The 21,370-nt window shown below is 39.0% G+C and overlaps 1 protein-coding gene across 1 annotated transcript; it reads left to right on the plus strand.

The window, feature by feature from the left end:
• Positions 1-4,645: 4,645 nt before the first annotated feature.
• Positions 4,646-14,572, plus strand: LOC150076917 (G protein-coupled receptor moody-like). Its single transcript, XM_090386772.1, has 2 exons — positions 4,646-5,528; positions 12,529-14,572. Exons 1-2 carry the CDS (start codon positions 4,680-4,682, stop codon positions 12,802-12,804), a joined length of 1,125 nt encoding a protein of 374 aa, XP_090242898.1. The 5' UTR covers positions 4,646-4,679; the 3' UTR covers positions 12,805-14,572.
• The last annotated feature ends 6,798 nt before the right edge of the window (positions 14,573-21,370 follow it).

The raw sequence follows: 21,370 nt of genomic DNA on the forward strand, positions 1-21,370 counted from the left end.
TAGTCATACGATTATTTGGAATATTCTTCATGAAAACCTGTACACCTATCACGTTCAACGGGTGCAAAGACTGACTGAGGCAGAACATTGTGCCAACGCATTCAACGAAAGTGTGCTGTGGTCCTGAATTTCTTGGCATTTATCTTGTTCACTGACGAGGCTGGTTTTACACGTGATGGGGTCTTAAACTACCATAACAACGGGTACATCTGGAGCGATGACAACCCTCATGCACCGCGACAACCCCGGGGGCTCACATCTGGTGAGTATGGGCTTGGCACACCCAGGGTCCTGAGCTGGATATCATCATTCTTCTCTTTCTTGGTGATTCCCTTCTACTTTTCTTGATCTCTCTCTCTCTCTCTCTCTCTCTCTCTCTCTCTCTCTCTCTCTCTCTCTCTCTCTCTCTCTCTCTCAGGGTAATTCGGGATTTTTTTTTTTTTTTTTTTTTTTGGCTGGTGCAGCATAAGCCTCAGGCTTCCTTGCACCATATAGCTAATAATAATAATAGGACAAACATCAACATAAGTTCACTCTAAACGTTTGGGCTGGAATCGTGCACGATCATTTGATAGGCCCCTATTTTTTATCTCCGAGTCTGAAAGGAGACATCTGCAGTTTCTTGAAAATGAATTGCACCATTTAATGGACGATGTACCTCTGGACGTCGTCCGATAAATGCGGTTCATGCACGATGGCGCTCCGGCTCACTTTAGTCTTAGAGTTCGTCAGCATTTGAATAGTCATTTTCCTCAAAGATGGATTGGTCGCAGGGATCCATTGGATGGCCTGCTCGATCAGCAGATTTGAACCTAATGGATTTTTATCTCTGGGGACATTTAAAGTTCATTGTTTACGCAACTCCTGTGCCTGATGTTGACGTTTTAAGAGAAATATGGTCACATGATATCAGTACGGCGTATGATTCCTTTCAACGGCTAAAAGCTTGACAGTGGTGAACTATGCTCGATATAAGGGTGTCTATAAGATTCTGTACAACAAATCCCATCCTTCCGTCTTAGCTCACCAGATAACCGAAGAGTTGTTGGCTGTTGGCGGGCAATACGATGCTCTAGCGCGTCCCACACATGTTCGCTCGGATTTAAATTTGGTGGTCGTGCTGGCCATGGCAATCGTTGTTGGATACCTTCAGTTTCAAGATATTCCTCCTCCACTTGAGCTATATAGTAGTGGCGTTGTCGTGCGTGAAAATCTGTGCCAACTGCACCCCTAAAAAGTCGCACATAGGGTTTGAGAATCTGTTCTACGTAATGGTGCACAGTTATGGTACCTCTATCAAAAACATGAAGAGGGGTACGCCCGCTGATCATTATTCCGTCCGACATGAGAACAGTGCCGCCACCGTAAGTGTCCCTTTCTATGATGTTGGAGGGATGGTACCATATTCCATCCCTCTAACATCATAGAAAGTCTCCAGATGATACGACCTTGCATCCCAGAATGAAAACAGGACAGAAACATAAATGTTTAGCAGTGGAGATGATCGTCTTTGGTGTAACGTCTAGAATCTGTTTTAGCTAAAACGGGACTCATCAGAGAATTATTATTATTATTCTATTAGAGTCACCCGTAATTGATTACATGTACCCATATATGTATTTCGTCTGTAAATTGCGTGTGTTCTCTGGTCGATTTGCCTGTTTTGCTAGACGAAAAAACATTGTTTCTGGAGAAAAAACCTTTCTATCTGCGCCTGAGACCGACTAACTCAGCCACGGAGTGAAAAAAGCTCATTAGAGTTCCTTGCGTCATCGACAGAATTCGAACTCGGGACTTTTCCACCACGTGTAGGGCGAACGGCGATGATATCACTGTGCTACAAGCGCAGACGACTCATCAGAGAAGAGAAAACGGATCCTATCTACTGAAACTAAAAACAAAAACTATTATATTAGGCCACCCGAATATTTAAATTCACATGCTGTGCTGTGTGTCTTATGTCTGTTAATTGCGTGTGTTCTATGGTCGATTTGTCTCTTTATCTGGACGAAAAACACAAGTTTCTGGGGACCATCTGGACCGACTAACTCAGCCACGGAGTGAAAAAAGTCCATCAAAGTTCCTCGCATTATCGACGGGATTCGAACCCGGTCCTTTTTCATCTGGACGGTGAGGAGGACGGTGACGATGCCACTGTGCTACCACCCAGACTATCTGCTGAAACTGCTTCCACAGTGCCAAGACGACATTACGTGACACATTAAGCCAAAGTGCCACCTCCGACTGCGACTTCAAGTCGTCCAACGGACCGCCACTTCAAAGAATCGTCTAAATGACGATGACTTACCATCCTGAGTACTGGAGATGTGGCTATCCCATTGAGCAGTTTGCGCGCGTAGCACAGTGCTATTGTCACCGTCCTCCCCACACCGGGTGGAAAAGGCCTGGGTTCGAATCCTGTCGATGATACGAGGAACTTTATGGACTTTTTTCACTCCGTTGCCGAGTTAGTCAGTTTCATGCGTAGATAGCAAGGGTTTTCCCCTAGAAACTGGGGATTTTTATTTCAGCAAAACAGGAAATCGACTAGGGAACGCACGTAATTTACAGACACAAATACGAGTTTATGTAATCCATTACGGGTAACCCAAATATAACAATACTGTCCCACTGAGAAAGCCAAAAAAACGGGAATGAAGTGAAGTGTTTTTATAAGCATGAATAATATGCATAATGGGTGACTCTGTAAGGTGGTAGATCGATTTCTATTGGATACTCAAAATTTTCATGCCAGGATGCCTATTATGTCAAATATTCGCCTTCAGCAGTACTGTATACAATAAAATATTCAAGAAAAATATTTTGTTCTGTTAATTTTGTCGAGCACTAGTGGCACCGCTTTGCGATATTAACGGTTGTTTGGTTGTAGGGTTTTTGGCGCATCAACGACTTAGAGCACATTGCGCCGTATATAATATGTATGTTAGTTGCGCGTGTTCTGTTGTCCATTTGCTGTTTGATGCACGAAAATCCCGAGTTTCCGGGAGAAAAAACCATGCTGTCCTCGCCTGAGACCGACTATTGACTAAATTGGAACTGAGGTCTTTTCCAACGGGTGTGGGGAGGACAGTGATAATACCAACTGTGCTACCTACGAGGGCTGATATTAATGGATGGCTATCTGGTTCTTCTTTCCTTTCAGAGGAAAATGCCTCGAATCCTATTAAAGAGTAAATCTTGACCTATCAGTGAAGAGCACCATGGTTTATTGCTCTTAGGCCCGGTTTATATGCTGTCTGCACCAATTCAAAGAGGCTGTTTTGTGTATAAGGGTTAGAAACATAGATAACAAGTTGTGCATAAAATCTTCGCATGATGCTTCCTGTAGATGAAAGGACAGGATACTAGCTTTCCTGTAGATTTAGCAAGCTCTGACGCTACTTTCTGTGTTGTGAAGTGTCAATGACATCTGGGATTTAGGCTCAGATAACGGTCATCTTGCTTGGAGGTATCTTTAGGATAGCATTTCGCACGTCTTCATCAGTCTGTCTGCTTACAACAGCATTGTCACATTCAACCACCTGGCAACCTCAGCTTCATTTTGTTGTTACTCTATTTACATATCAGCTTTTGAGTACCAGCGTCTTTCTTTAGTTTTATTTTTTGTTTCTTAAATAAACGTTCGCCATTAACGGCTCTTAATTTTTAAACACAGAATCCAGAAAAGTCGCCATTATTAAAGTAGTTGATTTGTTGGGAGTTGAAGTATGTTGCAATGTAAATTCACTTTATAATCATTCACGTTGTTTTAAATTAGTGTTTTCACATTTATTATGGAGCAATTTAGTTTCAAAAACGTTCCATAATAACGGTTCATTTAACTTTTCTGAATTTTAAACAAGAGCTTATGGGGGATATATCCTTCCCCGTTACTTCCTCCATATTTTTATCAATTGCTATTCGTTTGCTACAGTTGCATATGCTTATTCTCATACTGTACTTATTTTAAAATCTAAATTACAACTGTATCGTTATGATACAGTTGTAATTTAGACAAAACAAAACTGTAAGCTGCTAAACAAAAATGTAACTCAACTTACCAAATATTAAAACCGATGGTAAATTATTATTATGGCAGTATGATTGTATTTTAGTTTACTTTTCTGAAGTGAGGCTTCCAGAACGTAGACATGCCGAGACTCAATTGTTCTTAATAAATGACTCCAATTGGTATGGGTTTAGAGGAAGTAAAATGATGTGAGCTTAATGGTTTCATTTTATTAATATGTAGTAAAATCAAATTTCTTATATTATCGTCTATTATGCAATTATCATAATAAGAGGGGATAACATACAACCTTCCATAATAAATTATTTCTTTGAACAAACTGAAAAGGAAACGGATACGTGTCATGCACTGTTATCTTCTCCCGGGAAAGCTTCGCTAGCACCCCCAGAGATTCCTTGCCATAATCATTTTTGTTTCCTAGAATTCCTAGGGTCTAACGACCTTGCATCCCAGAATGAAAACAGGACAGAAACATAAATGTTTAGCAGTGGAGATGATCGTCTTTGGTGTAAATTCGCAATTTTTAAGTTTTCTAAGTTTTCAATTTAGCCTCACATTTTGGTCAAAATGTGAACATTTTGGTTTGAAACCCCATCTGTGACCATCTTATTTTTTTTTTTTGCTATTTTCGGCACAAACAGCAACCAAGATGAACTCCAGCAGTTCTTCAATTAGTGACGACAGGAATAACCTGACTAATCCTCTTCCGACAGCTGCGATGATCGCATCTTATACGAACTCGGTAATTACAGAGAGCAGAAGTCTGATGTACTTCGCTGCTTTCTGTGTTGTTCTAATAATCATCTTTGGAGTCTGCGGAAACCTTTTGACAATAATCGCTTTAGCTCGTTGCAAAAGACTTCAAAGTGCTACCGCTGCTTTCATCGTCAGTCTATGTGTGGCTGACCTTTTATTTTGTGTTATAAACTTACCATTCAGTGCTTCTCGGTTTATTCATCAGCGATGGGTTCATGGAGAGACTCTTTGTATTCTCTTTCCATTTCTCCGTTATGTTAATGTGGGCGTGTCACTGTTGTCTATCACTGCCATTACTATCAACAGATACGTCCTCATTACCCATCAGCCACTGTACGAGAGAATTTACCAACGTCGTTATATTGCTGTTATGATTACATTCATATGGCTTATTTCACTTGCTCTTGTCTCCCCAACGTTAGCTGGAAAGTGGGGAAGATTCGGCTATGATCCCACCATCCTCAACTGTTCTATCTTAGCAGTAAAAGGGCGATCAGCAAAGGCATTCCTTTTCATAGTTGGATTTCTCGTCCCTTGCATCACGATCGTCTTCTGTTATGCCAAAATATTCTGGGTTTTGCGAAGTAGCCATAGTAGAGTTCGCAAACACAGTACTTCTGAAATGAAGGATCAAGGACATGAAAAAACTCTTAGAGAGAGGAAGGAGTGGAAAATCACACGGATGGTGTTGGTTATTTTTTGTTCCTTCGTCATTTGCTATCTACCAATCACCATAATAAAGGTAAGGTGTCAATGAATTATACTAGGATTTATACCTATAATTGAGTTAAATGCTGCGCAAAAATGAATATAGTTTAGTTCACAATACTTTAAGAACTGTTCTAGACCAGTTAACGTCTTTATTAATCTGAAATCTTCTGTATTGATCTTCTGTGATCTAAACATATTTCTTAAAAACAGATATTCTGTATATTATCAGTTCTTTATTTACAAGTACATAATTATCAAAATCTTAATAATTAAACGTATGGTATGTATCTGGGCTTCTGTAAGCAAGTTTTTCTCCCAGGAGGTTTACACCACTTCGAATGAATCTAAATTTGAAACTTTGGCCTTTAGCAGAGGTCCAATTAACCCCCATTTCCAATATCTTTCTTTTTTAAAGTAGGATATTCACACTTGATTCATTTTAAGTTATTTGTATTTATTAAATTTGAATGAAAGGATAAAAATATGCCATCATGAGTTCCGAAGGCTTGCAAGAGACTTTTACGTTTTGGATGGATGATGTGCACAGCTTGTTGTTAACGTTGGTGTAATGAGAGGTTGGTTTCAATTAGTGAGCTCATTATAATTTCAAGTGTAACTGTGTTTCAGGTATGGGGCGATATGAAATATATTAACAGAAAAGTACATATTTTAGTTATTGGGTTTTTAGGAGCATCGGCGACTAAGGCCATGTTGCTCTGTGTATATTGTCTGTAAATTGCGTGTGTTCTGAGGTCGCTTTTCTGTTTTGCTGGACGAAAAACCCGAGTTTCCAGGAGAAAAAACCATGCAACCCTCGCCTGAGACCGACTAACTCAGCCACATTGTGAAAAAGACCCATAAAGATTCTTTCCATCATCGACGATATTCGAACTCAGGTCTTTTCTACCCGGTGTGGGGGAGGACGGCGATCCTACCAACTGCGCTACCCATGAGGGCCCTTATTTTAGTGTTTACTAACATGCTCCGTTACGTACTGGCATTGAGTTTGTGGAAAAGCTTGTTAAAATTCCATCTGAATAGGAGGAATTTAATTTTTTCCCACTGTGATTCCTCCGTGGTAGCTATGTCGCCACGATTTTTGTGAACAACTGGAGGAATTTCTAAAGTTCTCTTCAATCTAGAATGTATTTAGCCGATCTCAGGCGGAGGAGGGATAGGATTTTTCCCTGTGAGTCATTCTGGGTTTTACAGCCTGCACAGCATGAAAATTGACCTATAAACTCATATTCCACAAATAAATACACGTACGATATGGGGATGATAAGCTCCAGTGTCGTTAAAAAAATAATTAGAATTTTATTTCATGTTTTTTGAAATGTAAATCTAAAATTATGATTAATTATGATTAAAAGTAAAATTATAATAGAATTATTGGGTCTCCGAAATCCTTCCCTTTCTCTCGAAAATTCAGATTGTTTACCTATCCAAGCAAACCGACCTTAGAAAACACACTCGATTCGCGGACATAACATACTGATTACTCATTACCTGAGTTTCCTGCGCAAATCCGAAACAATCCAACCCCAATGGAAACTATGATCTAACGTTGTCTTGATTTGTGTGAGTCACCACTTTAAATCATCCATGTTTGATGACCAAAGATGACTTGTATAATTCGCAGTCCATGTGCCTCAGAGAGCTAATCTATAATATTCACATTGGAATTCTATAATATTCGTATTGGGACTCTATAATATTCATATTCATTATATTCTGCTGTATGTTAGTTTTGACATGACTTGTCGTCTTCTTTCTCTCAGTTGGGACCATGCTTAAATGCGCGCTTAATTTATTATCTACTGGAGTTGCACCATCCCTTCGATGAAAAGCAGCTCACTTCCAGCATTGTACAAGACATTGCCCCATCAACATGGCAACCTCTCTGTTTAACTTTTGGCAGCAAGTGGACAGGGCTCAATGCTGCTTCCGACTTTCTACAAGCCCGATATTCTCTAATCGAAGTTCAGGAGATATACAGTATAATTATCTCTTCATGGTTTGTAAAATTTAATCCATTGTTAATAATTGTTCTCAACTTTCACTTCTCTTATGTAGCTTAAATGGTGCAGTGTGTTGTGCTGTTTTTTATTTTAAATTATTAAGTTAAATTAACTTTTTTTTAATGAAAACTCCAAAAGGTATTGGAACCTTTAGTACTCAGTACGTGTATGGGTTAAAGGCTGCGAAGACAAACAATGATTATTGACATGGGCATTGAATTTTTGTATATTCGGGAAATACCTTGACTGAAGGTTGTTCCAGAAAATAGAAGTAGAGGGATAAATGAGGAAGAGGAAATGTTGGTTCTGTGAGCTTGAAGTTTGACAAGGAATGGATGCTGACTGCTTGCGACACATGTTAGGACTAGTATCGAAGAGAGTGAGGAAATTGCAGATGCTAATTCAGAAGAACAGTGCCATGGAAATATCTGTAGAAAAGGCATGCAGCACAAACTGCACAACTATTGAACATAGAGAGTGGAGAAACTTTGGATGTGGAGTGTTTCAAAATACAGGAGTTTTAGCTCGTTAAATACGAGCTCGTAAGAAGTAAGTTCGTTAAATACGAGCTTACTTCTTACGAGCTGTTTATTTATTTACTCTGTTTGAAGTACACAACTTTACCCCGGTATGGCAGTATATGCTGGTGGGGTAGATAAAAATATGTAATAACATATAAATGAAAAGTACAGAGCAAAGTGGAATATATAAATAAATTAAATATGATAGAGTATAGTAGCTACGGCACACAGTCTGTCAACAGGTCCTTCATCAACTGGTCAGTTTGCTGAAAGCAATCTGTGGGTCTTATTGGCACACAATTGCTCGATGTCTGTTATCAGCCCGTTCACTAGATTAACCGCATTGGACTGGAACATATGTTGTAGGCTTCTGAGCTGGTTACAATTGAAGTGTAGCGGCCTTGACTCGGTTTCTTTTGCTATCCTTTGGCTGTGAGAGAAAGAAATAATTTCAGAAAGGTTTGGTGCGTCTAGAGGGGGGGTCTAAAGGTTTGGTGTAAGGGCTGCCACAAAAAACAAAAAAAAAAAAAAGGAATGGGTACAGAACACTTCCTTTGGGTGCGCCTGTGTTTATGGTGACCCTGAGGAAATTGTTATTATGTATCACAGGGATTTGTCTTCTAGTCAGTAGTTTTTTATAAAGTTTGAATATGGGGCCTGTAATTCTGAAGTGGTTCTCGAGGATTGTAAGTAGGCAATTGCTAAACCTTCTGCAGCACTATATCAAGTTACTTATGACCTCCCCACTCTTTAAACATGTCCTTACAAATCACGTGATTGAGTGTTCACTTTATTGTAATTAGAAATTGCTGTTCCTGTCTGTTGTCTGCTGGATTCTTGTTGGTGCAATTAGTAGCGACGAAATGATGCAAGGAAGCAAGCTTATACAGCGTGGGTCATAAAAAATTCAACCACTTCGCTTGCCCATCCCTCCTAATAATTTATGCAAGCTTTTATCAATTTATTCAAACTACCGATTTCCACACCACCAAGTGGAAGTTTATTTCAACAATAAATTACTCTCTGTCTAAAAGAAAATTTCTGTACGTCTGTCCTGCAACAATCCTTTTCCAATTTAAATTTTTCTCCAGAAAAATCGCAAGGCTGCCATCAGCTTTTAGTTCATTTAACATTACGTTACTTTACAAAATTCGTTTTTAATAAGAGGTATCGCGTTTCCTTTTTTCATTTTTGTTTTATTAATTCAGAAACCATATGGGAGACATAACGCGCCAGCGAAGCTTACATATGAACCTTGTGCTGTGATCATTTTTATTAAATTGTAAATACGAATTAACAAATTTATTCGGCCACCTTTTTGTGTTTCTAAGATAGCTCTTGCAACCAACGAGCTTGGGCTTTTGTAATAATTCAATTTGATTTAAATAAAAAGCAATGAAAGATCCCGCTTGTGATCTGTTATGAGCTGTGAATGTCACTTTGGCTTTTCAAAAAATGTCTACAGCCTAGGGTTACATCGAAACACTACAAAGATTGAAAGCTCGATTTCTAGCAGTAATTATGGCCTGTGAATTTCGATAGTGAATCAAATAGTTCATCCCTGTCATGTACCTCCTAATCTTGTGGCGGTAATGGGCTACAATTCAACTTACACCACATGCACGTTGTGGTGTAAGTTGAATTACACCACATACATATTGTCGTAGTAATAAAGATATCGTAGCCTTCCGGGACAAACGAATCTCTATTTCAAAGTATTTCAAAAAACTGAGCTGTTTAGGAATAAATATTCACAGAGAAAACTCAGTAGTATGTCCTGTTGTTAATAATTATAGTATTTCATTGGATAATCTACGTTCTTTGATTTGATGTACTAAAAATTTTATCCGTCAGAATACAAGCATGAAAATTAAGTTTAATATGGACCAAATGTTTACAAATGTCCCATTAAAAAGAAATCATGATGATTATTAAAAGCCAGAAATAGGACGGAGAAATATTTTCATAGGGAATCCTACCATTAAAAATTGGCAAAATTATGGACCAGAAAGATTTATCCATAGGTCAAGCTACTTTCATTGAGGAAAATACTACTTCTAGACTCTATCTGGAAACCTCTAATCCTTTCAACTCTGATTTTTGAAATTATCTCAACATAAAAATAAAAGATTTCGGAAAACAGTAGTTACAAGAAAACTTTACGGGCCAGTATTGTACAATGTTGTCTCATTGAGAAGAACGGCTTCCTCGTTCTTTGACCACAATAAATACGTATATAAAACACAAATTAAAAACAGAATCAAACTAGAAATTTCCCTTCATAACTACCTTATTTTAGTTAGTAAGTGAAGTGAGCCTTCGCAGTAGCACAGCTGATAGAATCACCGTCCTTCCCACACCGACTGGACCGTCTTACTCAGCCACGTTGAGTGGCTGAGTAAGACGGTCTGAAGCGAGGGTAGCATGGATTTTCCTCCCGCAAACTCTGGTTTTTCGTCCAGAAAAAATGCAAATCGACCACAGAGCACACGAAATTTACAGACATATTATATACGGCGCAATATGGACTAAGTTGTTGATGCGCCTAAAACCCTACAACAAACAATTTCACAGTAAAGGTACCTCATTAGACAGTTCAATAAAAAGTACATCAAGCGCATGGATAAAGCTTCAGACTGAAGTATAAACCATTGATGCAATACTACTAAAGTTGGCATTTTGAGGCCTTTCACCAAGAAGATCTTAGCTATAGGGTTATATGCAATACTGGAATTATAAAAACGTTTGTCAGATACATAAAAACATTATACTGTACACTAATTAAATAAAATCATTATACTGTACACTAATTAAATAAAAACATTGTACTGTACACTCAATATCAGCTATGACAGTCTTAATATTTTTGATTTTTCCTCAATATGTTCTCTTGAGTTCAATACGTCTCCTCTATTTTGAGGGCAAAGAAAGTCTGTTCTATTCTCTGAAAAAGCTATTTACAGCTTCCTTACACATTCGTCATCACTTGGAAATCGATGCCCACACAGAATATCTTCAGATTTCTCTAGAGAAAATACTCACTCCAGGATATGTAAGGCGGTTGCATTTAGTTCCTGGAATCTACAATCTCTTAGAACAGCAACTGCTTCATGGAACTTGTTTACAGGAGCATTTTCACGAAGAAGCAAGACACCTCCTACTAATTTCCATCTTCTTTGTTCTTTTATGACATAAGCGTTTTCAGTGATTGCTTTCTTCTGTAGCATGTAGTCTGTCAAAAGAACTTCTACCATGTCTCAAAAAATAGTGGCGATCTTCCCGGCGGAGGGTTTAGTCCTGAAGTTTTTAAGCGGTAGTGGCTCATGGTTTTTCCATTGCAGACTTCTGTTTTCTTTCCGAAATCATGTTCATCATCCGTTGATTCTTGAAAGAAACCCTTGTGGATCAGCAACATGCATGTATGATTTTTCCTTGGAAGTTTGAGCCCTGCATTGTTTCTGAAATGGTGTGAGCATTCTTGACACAGCGAGAACTGAACTTCAACATGGCCAAGTATTCACGGAGGATGGTCAACATCTCTCAGAAATATTGCATTTTCTGTCAATCATAGACACTTTAGTACATCTATCTGCATAACCAGATCTTAAAAGTTTTGCCATATTTCTGGAGTCGTCACTTCCGTTGATCGTTCCGAGTGAGACAACCCACTCAAACGACCCATTTAAACTGCTTAGATAATTTTATCGGTTTTCCAGAAGGGACAAAATCACAATATACAGCTTTCTTGCTTTCACGAATAACTTTCAGTCCATTCCATTCTTTTATCAAAAATGATGATAGCCCAATGATCCAATTTCGTGACATCTTTGTTTTCCTTTGGGTTGATTACTTTAAATCTCTCCAGTTCTTCCGAAACTTCATTATATTGAGCTGAGCCTGCCCAAATATTTATTTTTCTATAATGAAATCTCATACGTCATAAATGTCTGTAGCGCTAGACTTGCGCTAGAGACATTTATGGGGTAAGAAAAAACCATTTTTTTAATACATCAAGCATATTTATCGTAGATAACTTACTGAGCACTCTACTCCTCCTCGTTCCTTTTCCTTAATATTGTCCTATTTTACAATCGGCAATTCCCAAATTTGGTCTTTCCATGCTTCGACCTTTTATAGCTGGACAAGCTTAACTTCAATGGAAATTCTAAAAATCAAAGAGGAGCAGTTTCTAAACTTCTTTTTAGTCGATTAAGTCGTTGTCTAAAACCATGACACGAAAGAAATTAAAGAGTTATATACATTTTGGAAGAATACATAGGTCCGACTGTTATATATCCGACTGTTTGGAGGTTCCCTTCTGTGTTTTGCATCTCCTCTTCTTTCCTTTTGCATTGTTCTGTTTAAAATATCATTACTTGCTTGCCTTATGTCAGAAATCTATTATAGATAAATACAGTATAAAACTCGCTTAAAACAGTGTCTTTATTTATATAGCTATTTAATCTGTTATTTTATTGTTTCTTTACAGGTTGCTGACAAGAAGGTGCGTTATCCTGTACTTCACATCATCAGCTATCTACTGATCTACATGAGTGCTTGTATTAACCCAGTTATCTACGGAGTGACGAACCACCAATACCGACAAGCTTACAAGATGGCGTTGTTTTGTCGCTCTCCCCGTACAGTCACTTCAAGTACAAGTCACACACATTGTCAAGATAGCTCTGGAGGTACACGTAGAGGAGTATCTCTTACTCCATCACATTCCAATTGTGACAGAGATTCGGTATTTGAAGAACTTTAGAAAGTGTCCTTGCTCGTTCAAAATGTAAAAGTATTTTAGACTAAGGAAATTGTTGTTTTCCATCTTTTATATTCTGTATCATTTCTTTCCTTTGCCTTTCGATCTTTTTAATCACCTTCCCTTGAAAGAAGCTTCCCCTCGTTAAGGATGTACTTATGGATATAACTTTCGAGAAACATTTCCTTGTTACGTAAATTATAGGAAGTCTTATCATGCCAATTGGTAGCCATTATTCAGAGATTTAGAGTGCAAAGAAGGATTTTTTTGCATTCTTACCATATTCCTCGTATTTCGGATGTGACGAATATGTTGTTTAGATAATGAATAGCCTATTTGCATTAGTTTCAAAGCAAATCAGATCATAATTCATTAGGTCCTCTGACTTGTCACTGATTAAGTCCCAAACAGATGCGAATATAGTATCATTTTTCTTTTCAAGTGCAAGTGAGGCAATGAACTGTGAGGAAAACTTGGTTATCGAAAAATAACATTTCATAATGATTAATTGACTTGCTATGTATGGCCATGTTAAATGAAACCTTTGGGGAAAAAAATAAACGAGAGGATTGAGATACAAATCAGACTATTTATGTTTTCACTTGTAGCATCCCTGTTAATTAAACTCAGTGGTGAAACTCAAGGGTGTGGTTGATCACAATATCACAAACAAAGAAAGGAAACATCGCATTTGGTGTTGATTTTTGGAAGCATATTACATTTTTCTGATCCACACCTTTACCACTGACATATTCTCATGCGTTTCTACCATCATATGAATAATAAGTGAACGTATAAGTATGCCCTCTTACGATTGTAGACTGGCAAACCCAGTATTAGATATGAAAAAAAAAAGTTCTTTTTAATGACATTCAAAGATGGAGTACTCACTCCCTTTACGATTGCCTTGATATTGCACTACTTCAAGTAATCAGGGCTTCCCTATACGAAAGAAATGTTCCGTTTATTTGAATAAAGAACATACACAACCTTCATAACAACTCGTCCCATTCTTCCCTATTTCAAACAGCAATTCGTTTTGAGAAAGAAGCATTGTTTGGAATGATGCAATGCCCAGATAACTTATTGTGAAGGTGAGTAGTGTGAAAGTCTAGAGTAATACGGAAAAGACAAAAAATGGCTGAAGTTCTAATTAGTTGGGAGAAGCCCTCGTGGGTAGTACAGTTGGTAACATCACAGTCCTTCCACACCGGGTGGAAAAAACCTGAGTTCGAATCCCTTCAATGACGGGAGGAATTTTATGGGTCTTTTCACAGCGTGGCTGAGTTAGTCGGTCTCATGCGAGAGCAGCATTTTTTCTTCCTGAAACTCGGGTTTTTCGTCCAGAAAACAGAAAATCGACCTCAGAATACACAATTTACAGACGATATACACGGAACAACATGGCCTTAGTTGCTGATGCTCCTAAAATCCAATAACAACAACATAGTTGGAGGAACAAATGCGAAACCGAGTAGATGAATTCTCAGGCTCATAATTTAGAAGTTATACAATCGAAATGCTGGAAATAGAGACAAAAAACCAAAATCTAAGAAATCAGCCAAAAGGCATATCAGATGATGCCACGTGTGACGCAAAATCGAAGTCATGTGCAAATGCTACACAACCACATGATTCTATGGAAACCCGGTACACGGAAATCCGGACACCAACTTTCTAGAAATAGGAAGTGGGCATGGAATAGTTTAAGGAACGTTTTCATTACAGGCAAGAAGTTACGCACTTTTTTTTCCCCCAATTATACATAATAATGCCAAGAAAAAAAATATACTATATAACAGTTTAGTTTTTAATGCAAACCTCTTTAATAAATAATTAGCATTTATTTAACATTCAACAGTCATAAGAGATGGGTTAATATGTTTATTTAATCATTTGTAATTTGTACATCATTTGTAAATATCTGTTATTATAAAACTCAGGAATTATGCTGTATATATTTTTTTAAATTTTAGTTTTCAATGGCAGATAATTTCCCAGTGAAACTACCACGCATAACGATGAACAGTGAAAGCTTTCTTCTCAAATAAAGTGTTAAAATGTTTAAAAATAGTTTTTCTATGTTATTGCATGAATTTTATAATGTCAGAAAGAGAGAGAATAAGAGACATTAATCGTTCGTATTTAATTAATTATTATATCAAGACAATGTGACAATTTCACAGCTTATCAGAAATTTTCATATTCATTGCTTGATAGTAGTTATGACAACAAGAATATTCTGTTAATTTGTAATTTTGTCATAATATGGCCCAATAAATATATTTCGTAAATATATCGACTCTAGTTATTCAGTATATTGGTAGGTAAATGTTAATGGATTAAATTTAATATCTTACCAAATGAAAGTTAATATTAGAAATCTTATAAAACACTGACGATATAGAAGCTGTAGGAATTAAGGGAGGTGTTACATTTTTTAAATTCTTCATGCACTGTCTGGCCACTTTATCAGGGTGTCTCAATCACTACTCCGATACAACGTAGCATGGAATCACCAAGCTGTTGAAAAGCGACTCCAGGAATACTGGACCGTTAACGTTGCAAAACAGTTCCTGTAAAATTGTGCTGATGAACATGCATTTCCAGTTTATCCCACCGATGTTCAATGGAATAGAGATCCTAGGACTGGAATAGACAGCGTAGGTGCTTGAAATCATCCTCGTCTTCCAAAAGCCCCCTTTCATGCGTGTGCGACAGTGGATGGTTGCACTGTCACCATTCAAAATTCCCCTGTCAATGGGGGTAAACATGATATGTTGCGGAGTGTACCTGATCCGCAATGATATTCAGATATGCTCTGGCGTTCATGGTGTCTTCCAGTGGGATCGAGGCCATGGAAAATATACTGCACACCATTAAACCTCCTGCAGCAGCCTGCACTCAATTATAAGTGCCACTACTAAGTACTGCTGGAACCATCCTGTTGCTGATATGTAAACAGAATGGTTCTAGCGTCTTGTTGTGGTCTCCTTCATGTGTTCTTCCTTCCATCGGTTCTGGAAAGCGTAAGTGAGGCTCATTGGATCACATGACTTACCTGCAGCCCTCCTCCTGAATTCCAACGACGGCATCAATACATCTCACAAAGTAAGCGTTTCACCTCTTATGTGCGGTACGCCGGTGCGCGGGGTATTTGGAGTATGAGGAACCCTACAATCAATTCACTACAGGCTCTGCCTGTAGTGAATTGATTGTAGTGTTCTTCACATGATGTGGCATATTCATGCCTCTTTGATGACTCACGTTCTTAATCATATGACTAGCGAGGTCACACGCTTTATAGCGCTTTCCTGCATACGTCACACACGCGACCTTTTGAATTTACATATTTTTGCATAGATCATTGCATATAGCTCAAATCTCTATGGTCTTATCTCAAATCTCAAGTGGCTTGACAGTGTATTTATAAAATGACCGATGCAGACAGCAGGGATTCCCAGCCTTGTTTTAACTTAATTACTACAATCTGTTGATAAGGTGTGCTTCTCATGACTTCAATTAAGAAGGAGAAACTAGAATAACTCGAAGAGTTATTCTAGTTTCCAAAAAAAAAATTGCTTGAACCGTCAAGATTCTTTTGGGATCTTTTGATTTATTTAGTTTTCTTTGATAATCTTTTGTAACCGCGGCTTAGTAATCATGAGATGCCTTTGAATGTTGATAGCCAATAATCGTGACATCGCGGCGTGGGTCAATGTCGTGCTGGGTCGACCAGAAGTGCTCAGCAATGGCTGAGTGCTTCACGTCCGCTAAACGGATAGCTTTTTCGTGTTAAGAAATGACTGCTGAACCTTCTGCCAATTTCCCCAACATAGCAGCCAGTGCAGTCACGGTAGGAAATATGATAGACTAATCCATTCTGCAGCAAGGGGGGAACCGATGTTTTAACTCTTGAGACGAGGGATCGCAACTTCCTGCCAGGGAGTTGTAAGTACTTTATCCCATGAACTTTTAAGACTCTAGAATCTGGTAGAACAGGATAAAGGCGGTTGAGGCGGAGTTATTACTGCCCATGGTCCTGTGGGTCGCTACGTGTTCATGGGCCTGTACGTCACACCTATCTAGGGCAGTGGTGGGGAACTAGAATGGGTCCAGGCGCGGGTTAGCAGGGCTCGCGCTGTGTCGAGAAGATGTCTGCGTGCGTGTGCTGAGCGGCAGTTGGTGATTTAGCACACATCGGCTTGCAATAGACTGTTGTCTTCAAATGCATAACATCACGCCAGACAAGGGTATCCAAATATCGAAGGGTATTGTCTGACTCCAGTTCGATGGTGAATTGAATGAAAGGCGACAGAGAGTTAATGTGGTGAAAAAGTGTTGCCCGACCCCGGGGAATGACCAAAAACACATCATCCACGTAGCAACACCAAAATACAATGGGATCCGGTAGACCCACAAATGCGCGACTCTGCAACTCCTCCATTGCGATGTTTGCCTTAACTGAACTAACCAGTGAACCCAGTCTGAGCATGTAGCACAGTGGTATCATCACCGTCCTCCCCAAACCGGTTGGAAAAGACCCGGGTTCGAATCCCGTCGATGACGCGAGGAAAGTTCCTCGCGTCATCGACGGGATTCAGAGGTTAAGACAGGGACATGTGTCTGGCGGTTACATGGCGGACATGTATGCTTAATCTGAAAGGTACAAGGTTCACAGTGTTTATTTTACATACTCGAAAGTTGTGCAATACCGAAGTGTCCCAAATTAAGAAGGGTGTTATTTTATCAAAAGTGTTGTAACTGATAAAAACATGAGAAATATGTATAAAAATATAAAAGATTGAAGCAATTCATCACCGGTTGTTGTCCGTGGTATCTCTTCAGTCTTGACTGTCTTAGTGCTCACAGTCACGTCTATGGAGTAATAGATGCTAAGAGAAAAGACAAGTGAAGGCTTCACTTTATTTTACATTCATTGTGCCATGGGAAGCATTGTCGTTCGCATTTTCCTTCTGGTGGTCTGTCATAACTGTAAGTTTGTATATGTTACCATTAGCTTCTGGCATCTGTACATATGCTGCTCGCAGAATTTATCAAGGTCGATGGCTAGATTGTTGATCAAATCTACCGAGTTTCCTGGGAACATGCGTCTCAAGGGAACATGCGAACATCAGTTTCAACAACCTTTCAGGTTGTTGAAACTGATTCTGAGTGAGAGCCTTGGGTCCACTTCATTCCTTCCGTCAATGCGGGGAGTTTTTATTGGATCAGTGATGTCAGGGGCATCGAGTCGTCCTGTAATTAGTCTGGCAAGTGTAAGAAGGTTTGCTGCTACAATATGTTCTTTCCATGGGGTACCCAGATTTATGTAGAGTTGGGCCCGAGAAATGGTGTACTGGTTGCCAGTCTACCAGTTGAGCCATTTCAGGAGCCAGTATTCCACACTCAGGAACTTGTTGAAGTGTGTTTTCGAAGCAGAGGACCAAATTGTTGCGGCATAGAGAGGTATGGGATAGAGACATCGGACAACGTATTTTTTTTTACCAGTTCGGCGCCATGAATTTCCGTTAGTTACTGGCGGATTGCCCACATAGCGGAGTAGTTTTGGTTTTGTGTTCAGGAGGTGAGCCTGGAATATTAGCCCCTCATCCCATACTAATCTGAGATCTTTGTGTGCTTTAACTTTCGGGTGATCCTTTGATGGTAAGATCGATATTATTGCGTGACTTCTTCCAGGTGAAAGACATTTGGGCTATCTTTGCTTGATTAATCTGTAATCCGATGGAAGCCAGATATTGTTGAAGGTTATGGATAGTTTCACTTGCCTGTAAGGTAGTGCTAAGAACCTGAGTTTGGTCAGAACATGAGATGTAAGTTTCAAGTCATCAGTGTATGATTGGAAATCAGTTTGGGATGCCAGGAAGGGCTCCAACGCTGCGGCAAATAGGGTTGATGATAGGACTCCCCCGTGTGAGATACCCCTATTAGTAATGCAAGTTGTCCGAAAGCTGCGATGTGAGATGATGAGATATCTATGCTCCAGGATTGATTTAATGATGCTGAGAGCTCTTCCTGTGACGTTGAAGTAATGCTGGAGAATGGTGATTAGAGCTGTTATGTCTATTTTGTCATAAGCCGCTTTTATTTCAAAGAAAATGACATCTAGCTGTGTCCTGTTGTTGAGGGCTTTCTGGATTCTGGGTAAGGGTGTCCAGGAGGTTGCTATTAGTAGATCTCCCATTAATCACGATGTGGAGGTACAGAGGCCTGTGATTGAAACAGTGGTCTGCAATGGTGAGCTGGATTGTTTTTTCAAATATCTTGAGGAATCTGCACAGCCGATGGCAATAGGTCTGAAATATTGAGGCCGCTTGGTGTCTCTGAATTTAGGGACTGGACGAACAAAGTATGTGTTCCAGATCTTTGGAATCTCTCCACTTTCTAGGATTTTATTGAAAATACGGACTAGGAGGTCTATAATATATGAACTACAGATTTTGATTAGAAACAGAGGAAACCGGTAGGGACCCACTACAGCTTTCAGTGGAAATTTTTTGACGATCTCCAACAGATGACTTCGGGTTATGGTCAGGAATGATATTGGAGGTTTGCAGGGAGGGCCAGAAAAGTGTAATAGGGGGTTGTGCATGTGACTGGTCGGTCTGTTGAAAAGTGAGTTAGTAGTGGCAAATGAAGTAAACTATATATCGGTGAAACATTCATAGATAATGTTAGCAGTGACAAATGAAGCAGGAAAGTAAACTTATACAGCATCAGCCAAAATTAAAAAAAAAAAAAAAACCTTCCCATATCATCTGCCCATCCCCTCCAATAGTTTGTCTAGTTCTTTCTTGAATCATTCAAACTTCCACTTCCGCAACAATAGATCGGAGTTTCTTCCAACAATCAACCACCCCTGACAAAGGAAAACTTACACACATCAGTTCTGCAACCATCCTTCCTCAATTTGAATTTATGCTCCCTCATGCGCGTAGTCTGAGCATGATAAAGAACCACTTCAGCACCGAGCTAGCTCAATCTATTCAAAGCCTTAAACACCTCAATCAAGTCACCTCGCAGGTGTCTAGTTTTCAAAGTGTGCAATTTGCAGGACTGAAACTTTTTGGTAAGAGCATCCCTTTGTTAAGAGCGTCCCTTTGCTCCCCTCATCAATCTCGTTACTCTTCTCTGTACCCATTCCAGCAAATCTACATCCTTCTTAAAATGAGTGCATACGGTACTCAAGATGCGGCCTAACCGTTGCATTAAACAAAAGCATAATCATCCACTTATCCATTCTGGAAAAATTCCTGTATGTCATTGACAAAACCTCATGAGCTGTTCCTGGCAGCCTTGCACTGTTCAGAAAACTTGAAATCTGACTACACAGTAACCCTTCCCACCCCCAAAGTCTTTTTCATTTCCCACTACCCTGATTGTAGCAACACACAGTAGGTACGTTAATCTGGGATTACTGCTACCCATATGCAGTACCTTGCATTTGTCAATGTTAAAATTCATTTGCCATTTCTCAGGCATTGCCTATTTTTTCTAAATCTTGTGGCAGTAGCATACCTTGATTATTGTCATTAACCACCTGCCAATCTTTGTATCATCTACAACTTAACATTAAGCCTGATACACCGTCATCAGTATCATTAATAAATACAGAAAAAAAAAAACGATCCCAGCACCGAACCCTGTGGGACTCCACCAATAACATTAGTTTACGAGAGCAGTGTCCATTGATGACCATTCCCTGTCTTTTTCCACTGAACTGTCCCTTTATCCATAGCAGTAACTTTCTCTTAACGGCACACTGCTCCAATCTGTACAGCAGTCGTATATATGCAACAATATCAAAAATTTTCCTGAAATCTAAGTATATAATATTGAAATTATTTATATTTTTGCGTTCAGTTCCTCTGTTACTGCATCATATAATCCATCAAATTGGTTAGACAAAATCTCCTCTTAACAAACCCATGCTGTGACTAAGGTATAACGACACTCCTGTCTAGATAGTCCTGTGTGACTTCTTTAACTAGTGATTTCATTATTTTCCCTTAACAGAAGTTAAGCTAAGAGATCTGCAATTACTCATGTCACCCCTTGATTTCCCTTTGTAATTTGGGTATACATTCGCACACCATAGGGACCTCCTCTGAACTCACAGATGCTCTCATAATTACAGCAAAGGATTTGCTTACCTTCCTTGTTGTCTTCCTTAATGTAATTGGAGGGCCCCATCTACCCCAGGTGCCCTTTTGTGTTTAGCTTCAACAATTTCTCTTTCACTTTCCTCTCAGTTATCAAAAATCATTTAGCTCCCTGTTAGAGGTTGACGAACTTATTCCCCTTCTCCTTTGATAAATTTCTTTCCCTTCCCCCTTCCTAAAGAATTCCTCATATGTGAATGTAGATGCAAAATACCTATTCAGTTTTTCAGAAACCTGAGCAGGATCAACAACAATTATACGGTCAATATCAAGTGGACCAATATGATTCATCCCGTTTCTTCTAGTGTAAATAAATAAAGAAGTCTTTGTGGTTTGCCTTTTCGTAGGGTTGCTTTTAGATGTTTTTTAATTACAAATAATTTCTG

The sequence above is a fragment of the Mastigoproctus giganteus genome, chromosome 12 (genome assembly GCF_048544385.1).
Source record: "Mastigoproctus giganteus isolate SK-2022 chromosome 12, ASM4854438v1, whole genome shotgun sequence".
Taxonomy (NCBI): Eukaryota; Metazoa; Arthropoda; class Arachnida; order Uropygi; family Thelyphonidae; genus Mastigoproctus; species Mastigoproctus giganteus.

Excerpts from the sequence above, each read along its gene's own strand:
- LOC150076917 (XM_090386772.1), top strand. The coding sequence starts at position 4,680 with ATGAACTCCAGCAGTTCTTCAATTAGTGACGACAGGAATAACCTGACT. Across the intron at positions 5,529-12,528 it reads TACCAATCACCATAATAAAG|GTTGCTGACAAGAAGGTGCG; the intron begins GTAAGGTGTCAA and ends GTTTCTTTACAG.